General features: G+C 39.4%; 1 protein-coding gene across 1 annotated transcript; it reads left to right on the plus strand.

Annotated features, from left to right (window-relative positions):
- Positions 1–4702: 4702 nt before the first annotated feature.
- Positions 4703–10840, plus strand: LOC146557057 (UDP-glucuronosyltransferase-like). Its single transcript, XM_085249068.1, has 5 exons — positions 4703–5614; positions 6206–6337; positions 6625–6712; positions 6860–7079; positions 7377–10840. The coding sequence occupies exons 1-5, from the start codon at positions 4754–4756 to the stop codon at positions 7657–7659; spliced, it is 1584 nt and encodes a 527-aa protein (XP_085105194.1). The 5' UTR covers positions 4703–4753; the 3' UTR covers positions 7660–10840.
- The last annotated feature ends 1100 nt before the right edge of the window (positions 10841–11940 follow it).

Consider the following 11940-nt stretch of genomic DNA (forward strand, 5'->3'; position numbering starts at 1 on the left):
ATTAAAATTTCTATGTAAACATGAATGCGTGACAATTATTTTGGCAAGAGAAGGTTTGTGCTTGAGAAGTTAAAGTCCAAATATGAAGGTGAAAGAATGAAACCCAGTAAGAGCAGATCAGCACAATATGTTGCTGAGTAAGCCATCAAGGCAGTATCAGATCAGTGTGATTGTATCACCTTATATTACTTTCTTTTCTATCCCACAAACAGACTTTATGCATGCATACACACTCACACTATGTTTTAGTCGTGCTATAGGCTAAATCTTATTTAGCCGTATACAAATGAGCTGGATTTTTGTCAAGAAAAATTCTTACATTAAAATGAAACATGTACTTCTAAATTGTACACTGAATACCTGGTGTCAGGTGTATTACAAATAATTAAATCATAGAGTTAAGTGACCTCTTCATATGACAACACATCCTTTTACTGGCTCTCATTGAAGGGAGAAACTGAAAGAGATAAACCAAAGGAAAACAATTAAGAACAGTGATTTAATACTGTTCCTATATCAAACTTTGCACTTTAGAGCCACCAGCATTTGATTTGAAATGTTTCAATACAGGCAATCCTCTCTTTTTCAGGAAAACAGTGTAAACAGTGCCCCCTCAATCTTTACTTCACATGTACCACAAATACTTTTAATGGTGTGCTGGCTGCGCACGTGCAGGTTTAACTGCCATGAGGTGGATCAAATGTCACTCTCCTGAACATTAAACTCATATCAGTTTTCCTGCTACCTTTCATAACACCTGGATTTCAGCCATCGGGACTCTAAAACTTCTAAAAGTTCCCTCATAAGAATTTGTAACTAATTAAGTCTTTCACTCAGTGGCAATGTTGCAACCACACTGTCTAATCAACAAGGGTGTAAAGCAGGTCAATATGTTTGAGTCAATGTTAAAAAGTTATCAACAAAATGATAACACACGAAAGGGCAAGCTTATACTTTAAATTCTGAGGTTAGTAAGGGAATCATTTTGAACAGACACCTGTTTATATTAGTAGCATTCACCTGTTAAATGAACATTTCCAGAGCTTTCAGCTTCCAGGCTCCTCCTCTGTGGAACCTGCTCCCAGTTTAGATTCAGGAGACAGACTCCCTCTCTAAGTTTGAGACCAGGCTTAAACGCTCCTTTTTAAGTTTATTGTCAGGGCTGGTGACCCTAAATCCTCCCTTAGTTATGCTGCAATGGGTCTAGGCTGAGTGTTTCTCCTTCACTCACATTGTTTCATTCACTATGTGTTTGTACACCACTCTGCATTTAATCATTAGTTATTATTAATCTCTGGCTCTCTTCCACAACGTGTCTTTGTCCTAATCAGAGGATGGTGCTTTGGTAAAGAGGCAGCAAACCAACAGAAAACTTCAACTTGGAGGGTGTTTCAATGATTTGGCACCATGCCATCTAGGTGAACAGCAGAATCAACTTCACAGTTTTGTCAGTCAGCATGATATCAGCACAGCCTTTTTGTTTTTTCAGTTTGTTTGTTTGTTGATTGTTATGCATGTGTCTTATTTGCTAAAATGCCACATGGCATAATGTGGTCAAGGTCAGGAACTATAATATAGTCCCGTTTGTATGATGTTTTATTACACTGTCACAATTGTTTATTGTTTTATGATTGTTTATCTGTGAGCACGGAGAGTGTGTTGCGTGCCGAGGCTTTCTTGTCGCAATAGCATCTAGCCTTTTTAGATTTTCAAAAACAACAACCCTTTCACACATTAAACAGACTTTACTCTGCCGGCTCCTCAGTATAGCCATTGTATTTCCAATTATATAAAAGTACTCAGGTTACTGCTCAGTAAATCCACACATGCAAGGAAATGGATGTCATGTGTCTTGCATCCTGGATGCTCTATGCAGGTTCTATACTCACATAAAAAGTATTTCCAGTAGTGAAAATACATCTGGCACAGACAATGTCCCCTTTTTTTTGCTACTAGTGAGAAAGTGAATCTTTCCAACTTTGGTTCTTTTGTGAAAATGTCTCTGTCAGTCCATTCCCAGTGTCAAAGGGCCGGTGTTCTGTATCAGGGTGACAATTCCTCACCCTGTTTTCAGAAAACAAAAAGTCTTTGGATAAGAGAAAATATGTGAGACCACAGTGGCAGACTTCCCAACAGTTTACAAAAATATTCTAGTTCCAGTTACAATAGGGCTGGTAATTAATAGTCATTCAAGTTCAAGGAAGGTGAGGAGAGTAGTCACGCCTCAAGAGTCCTTTACACGTATAAATATCTGCTCTTCAAGTGTCAGTAATCTTGAAACTGCCAGGTTTCTGCATTTTGTCTTCTAACCATGTCTGAAGGCTAAAACATATTTTTTCTTTAGAGCCACAGAGGACTATGGAATGAAAAGCCTGCTGTCTAAGTTTCAGTAGAGATAACAGATAATGCCACAAAAATGTCATTTTATGAAAAACTGAAGATTTGTCTGCCAATGATGAGAGTTGATTTTTGTTTTTTGTTGCTTTTTTCTTGCACAGTAATTTTACACTTCACTTCAGTGGCTGCTAACTTGTAATTGTTTCAGCATGTCCTATTGCAAAAGAGTTGAAATGCAGTTCATGTGAAAGGTCAATGACATCATTATTCAGACTTTAGGACAATAAGGCTTGTTCACTATAGTGTAAGTCAAACATTCCCACTGTTAAGTTGGCTGTTGTGCAGAGAAAATGTCTAAAGTGTTTTGACTGTCGATGGATGGATGGATGGATGGATGGATGGATAGATGGATGGATGGATGGATGGATAGGGTGCCATTGTTGTTTTTGCTGAATCTACAATCCTGATTAGTTAGTTACTTACAGAAATTTATTTTTTAAGACAAAGCGATGTTTACACAAAGGTAAAATTCCACATAACTGTTCTAGTATGTGTGGGTTTACGTGCCACCACTCTCACTTGTAGGTTATAGGTAAACTGGAATAAAGGGCTCTCAGGCTCTCATTATATAGATAGTTTTCTGTTATTTAAAGAACATAAAGCACACACAAAGCAAATAAGGACCTTTGCCCTTATTGATAATCAGTATATGCTTTGCCACCATGACTTGCAACTCCTACTGACTGCTAGAGTTTGACATTTAACCCATTAGTGTTCAACAGTGAAATTTCATGGATTAATTTAAAGTGACTAAAACGCTTGCTCGGCTGAACAAATACGTAGAGGCTAGACTGAAGTAGTTTTTTTTTTACAACATCCTTTTTGTTACTTATCATTCAAACAAACACAGGTGCAAACAGACACACGCATGCATGCAAACAGTCAGGAACAAAGTATTGTTCAGTTTTTCTTGTTCACTCAGGAATAAAGTAAACCAGGCTTTATGGACCACAAAGAACACAACCACAATTATTTGATGTCTTATTATAGCTGGATAATCATGGGAGCCTGCACCTCTTGTAACTAACAACTAAAATGAGATACAATACAAAAAAGGCTGCAAATCGAACTGCAGTTATATCACGAGCAAGGATTTCACTGGATTTAACAGATTTGGATTTAAGGCGTGCAATGAAATGAATACCACATATAGTCTTGTATTTTTATCAGTCAAACACAAATACATGATTTTGTCACATAGTGCAGCCACATGTTGTGTCAGTACCCACTGGAAATTTTGTGTTTAAACCCCTAACAAGAAAACGAAAACACACAGAAACAGTTTTCAGTCATTTAGGATCGAACAAACAATAATCATTTTTAAAAAGCCTTCAGACTAAATGACTGCAACTTAAGACTTCTCCAAACAGGGTGCCTACATTCTGGATTGGAACTTGTTTCTACTGAAGAAATTATTTATTTAAAGATGGTCAACAATGTGGCCAGTAGGGAACCCCTCCAACCCACTAAGACCTCCTCCCTTTCCCTTTAACCCCTTCTTTTTTATGTAATAACAAAATCACTGCACTGAAAGTTATAAAAGTATGTGTGTAACCCTGAATCGATTCATAATTTCCTTGTGAAAACTGCAGACACAGCGAGCCACAGCACATTCCAGGACATGGGAATTTGTTGCTGTGACTTTATTCCAGATATTGTACTCTTGTTCTCTATAAATCTTACCGCTCTAACAAATATTTAGCACTATGGTTATTCAAATCAGCCTCAAACAAGTTGTAACCAAAGGTAAAATTCCTTACATATGTTGTTTCTTTGATAATATCAAACCCCTCCAAGAAGAAGGGTGTTGGTGTCCTATTACACTTGGCTTCGCACGCCATCAGTCTCATTACAATGGCTCAAGGTTTGCGTGTCTGGAGGAGAGAGAAAAAAAGAACTCCCTTTAGCCCACATGTGCCGGGGGTTTTTTTTTTCAGGGGGAGGGGAGAAGGAACATCCAAAGTAAATAAAGATGACTCCGCTCAAACTGGCAGGCATTACATGCAGTGTGTGACTTTCTGATCTTACTAGAGTTTGGCGGTGGATACGATTATAATTGCTGTTAAATCACCTGCCATACAGGTTAGCATGATAAATGTGTTGAGTGTAAGCGGACTTCACAGGACACAAAAGAATGATTAACAGGAGATGGAACTGTGCATGCTAGACTTCCCCCACTTCCCTCCCATAGGAATCCCTTCCCCGCCTGTCTTCCTGTTGTGTAATAGGCCAAGCCCAAATGCAGCCTGAACTTCCTGCAGAATTTAAGCACACACACACCCCCTCCACTTGCCCAAATACATAAAGCCTCCACTACGTCTCACACCAAACCAGCTTGCAGTACAGAGAGGAGGCAATGAGCAATGGGGTGTGGTTTCCTACTCTGGGGCTGCTGGCCATGCTATGCTGCTTCAGCATGGGGCCGGTTCAAGGGGGGAAGGTGCTGGTTGTGCCTGTGGATGGAAGCCACTGGCTCAGCATGAAGATATTGGTGAAGGAACTCATCCGCAGGGGCCATGAAGTCGTAGTGCTGGTGCCAGAAAGCAGCCTGTTGATCCAAGGCTCAGAGAGCTTCAGGACAGAGATTTACAAAGTGCCTTACACCAAAGCTGAACTGGATGGATCTTTCAACATCTTCCAGAATGAAGTCTTCCTCAAACCCGCAGAATTTGAAGATTTGATAGTGAATTTGAGGCGACTGGTCAACTTTACTTCACTCCAGGTGAAAGGTTGTGAGAGTTTGCTGGACAATAAGCCTTTGATGAATCGACTGAGGGAGCAGGGTTTTGATCTTGTGCTTACAGACCCCTTCCTTCCTTGCGGGTCTGTCCTGGCTCATATGTTTTCCATTCCAGCTGTTTATTTCCAGCGTGGGCTTCCATGTGAGCTGGATATGAAGGCTAACAAGTGTCCTTCTCCTCCTTCCTATGTTCCAGTGTTTTTCTCTGGAAATAGAAACTCGATGACTTTCCCAGAGAGAGTAAAAAACTTTGTAATGTATGGTGTGCAGTCCTACATTTGCACAATACTCTATCCTCACTTTGATGATCTAGTCAGCAGGTATATAGGAGAGATTTCAACTTATCAAGAACTTGTCAGCCACGGGGCTATCTGGCTTCTCAGATATGACTTTACCTTTGAATGGCCCAGACCTCTCATGCCAAACATGGTGTTAATTGGAGGGATCAACTGTGCAAAGAGGGCTCCCCTGCCAGCGGTGAGTATGTGAATATATGAACGCAAGTGTAAACAAGCACATGTCACGTCTGGATGTAATCAAGCCAAATCACATATGCTCAGAGCTTACTGAAAAGCAGAGAATCAGCAGTCATTAGTTTTATATGGAAGAGGAGGTCAGAAACTTTTCTAACAACAACTAACATGAACTGCTTAGTGAAGTGATCATTCACATTAATGCTTGCTAAAGGGTTCTGGGACTACAAGAGATCTGTTAGTTTCAGAAATAGAGATGCAAATTATTTTTGACAGTTTTACCAAGAAATGAGTTATGATACTAAGGCACAACTGGTTTTTCTGCTCTTCTGGAAAACAAAGAAAATAAATGCAGATTCCCGAACAGTGGCCAGAATAGTCTAGGAAGAGAAGTGAGAGGCAGTGTTATGTCAACAGAGATCAAAAGCTGTACAGAACCAAACGGTTTGTTTATACACAAACAAGGAGGCTACAATACACAAACTGGTAATCAAATGAATTCTTTTTAGTATATTTTAAAATAATGCATAAAAGCTGTTGGAAAAATGTCTTTGTTTTAGATTTTTTGTCTGTTTTTTTCCTCCCCTCTCTGCAGGACTTGGAAGACTTTGTGAATGGTTCAGGAGATGACGGCTTCATTGTGTTTAGCATGGGTTCAGTGGTGTCCACCATGCCTGAAGAGAAAGCAAAGCACTTCTTAGACGCTTTTCGAAAAATACCTCAAAGGGTAATGATAACCTGAGTAGCTCACTGTACATCAATGGAATCGATTCACTTTTTTATACTTCTGTTTAGGATAAAGCTGGTTAATACACAAGATTCAGCCACACGAGCCACACAAACATTTACACAATACCCAGAGATTTTCACACTGTGCAATGAGGCCAAATGTCTAATCGGATTAAAGTGCAGGACTTTGTCCTCTGCCTTGCCTTGCTCTAAACATACAAAACCCTCCATTTATTACTTATGTACTCTGCACAATGAACAGAGATGGTTTTATTTGTGTTTCAGGTTGTGTGGAGATACACTGGTGCACTACCTGATGATATACCCAAGAATGTCAGAGTTATGAAGTGGTTACCTCAAAATGATCTCCTAGGTATGCATAGTTAAGTGAGAAAATTATGGTGTGCTGCTGTAATATCACACCTTACAAGCTAAAAACATATGACACTGAGATGAAATTATCTACATGTGATTCATGGTTGATTTGACCTGTAACCGAGTTTGTGTCTGTGCTCCCTAGCCCATGCCAAGGCTAAAGTCTTCATCACTCATGGAGGCTCCCATGGTATCTATGAAGGTATCTGTAATGGTGTGCCCATGTTGATGTTTCCACTTTTTGGAGACCAGGGAGACAACGTGAATCGCTTGTTGGGCCGTGGCGCTGCTTTGAAACTCAGTATATACGACGTGACAACTGAACAGCTACTGGGTGCGCTAAAGAAACTTATCTATGACAAAAGGTGAGGAAACTGGTTATTGAATTGAAATGCACTGAAGAATGCAAAAAAAAATGGTGTTGAAATACTGTGATTAACATATTTATTGGACCCACATCATAAAAACAAGACTAAAATGACTAAATTTATATTTTTTATCGAGTTGGCACACTGGAAATTAATCAAGCATAACCTTCGACCACTAAAACTACTTTTCCTGTTAAGGAACGCAAGTTAATAACTTTAAACCTACGTGGACGTGCTTGGTGAATCAGTAACTGGAAAACATTAAACCTTTAACAAAATATTACCTGTCCTCAGGTACAAAGCAAAGATGATGGAGCTTTCAGCGATACACCTAGACCGTCCCACTGAGCCTGTGGACCTAGCTGCGTTTTGGACCGAGTTTGTCATGAGACACAAAGGAGCTTCGCATCTCAGAGTGGGCGCTCATGATTTGAACTGGTTCCAGTACCACAGCTTGGATGTGCTGTCGTTTTTCGCCGTCATTCTCATAACAGTTGTGTGGATGACAGTGAAATGCTGCCGATTTTGTATCCGCAAGTGTTGCAGGAAAGGAACTGCAAAAAGAAAATGTGAATAGCGTTTATATTCATTTGCATTCTTTAATTTTTACATATTCAGTGACAAAGCTAATGGTTGAAACACTGCACTGAACTTTCAGCTGGATGTACTGTACGAGTGTTTTATGTGTGAAATCTCAGCCAAAGTGCTATTACCAGTGTTGGGTAAGTTACTTTAAAATAGTAACTTAGTTACATTACTAGTTACTGCTATCAAAAGTAACTCAGTTATTTCAAGTTACTTGTTACTTTCAAAGTAACTAGTTACTAGGGAAAGTAACTTTGCTTTTACTCAGAATTCTCTTGTTAATGTGTTGCTTCCGTAACTGGATACCCAGCAAGAGTGCCAGTCTTCTAGCTTGCTTACTTGCCACAAGTGCACTGTGCCACCTACCAATAGAAAGGAAAAAAATAATGTGTATATTTCCACGAGAGAAATCCCACGCCTGGACCGTCGTTGACCGCCGCCATGATTCTAGCCTACGTCACAGCGTCATGTGCGCTTTTTACATCCAACACGAAAACTGCAGTCGTGGTGCTTTCGATTGTACTATGAACTCGGAAATTCTGCCTTCTGAATAGGAAGATGTAGGTAACACCAGACTGCAGATGAGCTGCATACAGGGCTGGACTGGGACAAAAAATCGGCCCGGGCGTTTTGACTGACCGGCCCGCCATTATTGGAAAAATCATAAAGCCTTTGAATGAAAACAAACGCTGTTGTGACAGTGATGTACACTGTTTTGATCTATCAATCGTTTGTTGTAAGATTCAGATAATTATTTTTTAAAAGCTAGACATTTTAAATGAGAATAAGAAAGAAAAGTATTTCTTTGTGCCCCCCTTTCCCTGTTAATGCCCTACCTGGACCCCTGGCAACACTTTGCTAGATCCACACCTGCACAGTTACCAGCTGTCAGCTACCTAAAAAAGAATCCTGGTGTTATTTGTCTCTCAGAAACAGTTCATAACTTCCCTTCAACTCATTCATGTCACCTAAAAGGTAAACCTGTTTCTCCATCACCTGTTCAGCTCTGATGATTCAGTAAGGACATCTCCTGGTTTCATCTTCATGTTTCCGTCTCACCACATATCCAAAACCGATATCATGACCAGCAGCTTTTACAGCTGTGGCTCCTGCAAACATCAGCTGATACTAGAAATTAATATTAGATAAATTCTAACAACAGCTGATCAAGCTTAAACGTGCTGCTGTTGTTTAGCGCGACATCCACTGGTTTCTTCTTTCTGGCACGAAGTGGGCGATAAACAAACAAGAGAGAAAAGCCGATCAGCTGATCATTGATCAGTTTCATGATTGAAGTAGAAACGGGAGAGGGAGGGGGAGAGAATGAGAGAAGAAGAGGCAGCTGTGCAGCGTAAAGACACAGAATAACTCCAGCTTTGTGTGTTTTTCATGCTAGCTGAAGTACGGGGCAAACTGTTCCTTTTCACCTCAATACCAAACGAAAATATTACGAAACGCTCTCTGAATATGGAACAATTCGGGATGGTTGGCAACTCTAATAACTAACCTTATGAACAAAATAAAGTTTAACATCAGTAACATCATAGCACCCACCCAGCATGCTAGCTAGTACGCAGCTTAATGTAACTGACTGTAAAAAGTCAGCACAACGAAAATAAACTCCACCTAAACTTGGTTTATATCTGACCCAGATAGACTGCAGGTCACAACTTCTTACCTGAAGTTCAGTTCACCTGACACTCGGACAGGCGGCCGCTTCGGGTCTCTCCTCCTCCTGCCTCCCCTTTCCCTCATCCACCTGCTGGCCTCCACCACTTGCTAATATTACTGAATCTGTGGAAGCTCCGCGATAGCCTCCACACGAAGTAACAAATAACGAGCCTATCTAAATCCCAGTAACGTGTTCCTGATTTTGGCATAATAACTAGTTACCGTGCTCGTTACCACAATAATAACGTAGTTACTGTAACGCATTACTTAATAACGCGTTAGTCCCAACACTGGTTATTACTGACTTTAAGAAGTGAAATATAATGATGAATGACATAATTCCAGGCAAATAAATGATGCTTTTAAACAACTTATGTGTGGATTTAATTGTAATATTTCTGAAAATTTGAGAATGTTGTACATGGAACAATACTTTGAAGACTGAGGGACCCTTCATCAGTCATCAGTCATTCATCGAGATTGTTGAGTGATTGGATTACTAGTGCACTAAATGGCTGAAATTCTGTTCCTTGTTAGTAAGCAGAATCCCAACAACTAACAAGACAACATTTCTAGTGTTATTTACACTATGTATTTGTTAACTGGCATCTCTCCCAGAGAAATAACTCATATAAAAACTGAACTTATCCACTTGTTTAACAGAACAGCTGACTGAAAGAGCCTTTTTTACTCTCCATATCAACATCTTGTAAGATTATTTCAAAAATAAACCATAAAACCTGGAGTTTTTACCTTTGAAAGGCAAACATATACTTTAGTTTTCAAGAATGTACCAAAGAGGCTGTGGCCACAAGTGGTCGCTGAGTGTTGCTCACTGTTAGGTGCAAAACAGTGTGACAGTAACCTCATCTTTAAACCACGATAATGAGAGTGCCCGCTGTTTTCACTCTGACTCCATCTCTTTGATTATAACTCAGGAGCCAAAAGATGTGTTAAGAATGCAACACTGGCTCTACAGCGCAGTCCTGCCAAGAAGTTTTCAGGTGTGTGAACGAGGAAGAGAATGTAAAACCTTAGAAACTAATTGTTAGGTATTTTAGTACCATGGGAGCATTTACTGGATATTGTTTTATAGTGACATTATACAGGAAAACTCTGTCATTCAATAAGGCCCCTTTGTTTTAGTTATTTTTCTCTTTGACCCAAGAATTGATGTGTGAGAATCACAGGCTGGTACAAGGTTGAAATACCACAGAGATCACTCCCTCAGCTCCATTAGTTTCTAAATCTCTTAGGAGACGCCTGTTGAAGGCCAGATGGTTTGTTTCAGAATTCACTAATGAAAGAACTCTTTATTTCATGCCTTGAAAATATGTCGCTGAGATAATCATAATTGTAGCTGAACTGATAAACTATACAAAGGGTGCTTCTTCACCCAAGGTGATCTTGGTCTGTACTGGTTTAAACTGAGAATCTGCTGATTCATGAATTTTTCCCTCTATATAAACTGTTGTACTTGAGAATAAAGTTGAGTCGATTTGGGAAGACAATCTGAAGCAGTCTCTGTTTTCTTGTTCTCCCAAGCTGCTCCCGAGCTCGTACTAACACGCTGAATGGCATGCTTGAATGTTACTTGATAATATATTTGACTGTGTTACAGATTAAGGGACAATCTCTGCTGATAGGTGAAGGTACAATCTCTGCTGATAGACGCCCACGCCTCGGAGGAAGCCAATCCACGGATTAGGCCCTGGAAGCCGTTTCCTTCACTAATCATGACACAAATATCAATAATAATGAGGACATTCAGGCTTGTTGGGACATGTGCTTTTGACAAGTCAAATTATTCAGTTTCTGTTTATCTGAGAAAAAATGTATGGCTTTACCACCTGTGTAATTGGTGTATGACTTAATTTCTTTACTTGTACAGACAAATCTGAATGAACACAGAGCGATGTAGTTTAGTAAGTGAAACTAGTATTTTAGTAATTCCCCTGTGATTAACTGGAATTTCAATGTGATTATATTTACCTACATGTATTTAAAGGTGGGTAGACTAGAATAAAGGTTGTAACAAGTCAGTTTTTTTGACAGGAAACAAAGAAACTATACTAGAAATTTAAAAAATGTTTTAAAATAATATTCAAAATTCAACTGGTGTGTAACTAATTTTAAACACAGCATAAGGTTTTCTTTTACATAACCTAAGGACTAAATTTTAAGTATTGCATAAATTCAGGTATTTTACAGGAAAGGAAACAGATGATCAAATGATGCTGTAATTTTAAGCAGTGCATTATTTCATGTTAATTTGGAAGAAAAACAAACTATATTTTCCCATCTTGCATTTTGAGTAAGCTGTACTTTTTGTTGTATCAGGTCCTGCATGTGCAACAAAGTTTTTAACACACTGACACCAAAGTTTCCGTTGTGGCACTTGGAAGCCTGACGGCAAAAACAGTTAAGGGGCTTTGCAAGCCAAACTTTTCAGCTTTTGCTTCAGTGCCATCATGATCTACTGCATCACATGCATCTTTCTACAAGTCTCCCTCACAGGTAAGATAAGGTCATTTTTGAAAGACAAGTGAATAAAGCATATTCCTTTACTTTATATAATTATAAGGTCATGAGCAAGAAATGG

Source organism: Mchenga conophoros, linkage group LG16, assembly GCF_057382185.1.
Source record: "Mchenga conophoros isolate Kocher_MC1m ecotype Shallow Benthic linkage group LG16, M_conophoros_male_GT1.1, whole genome shotgun sequence".
Lineage (NCBI taxonomy): Eukaryota > Metazoa > Chordata > Actinopteri > Cichliformes > Cichlidae > Mchenga > Mchenga conophoros.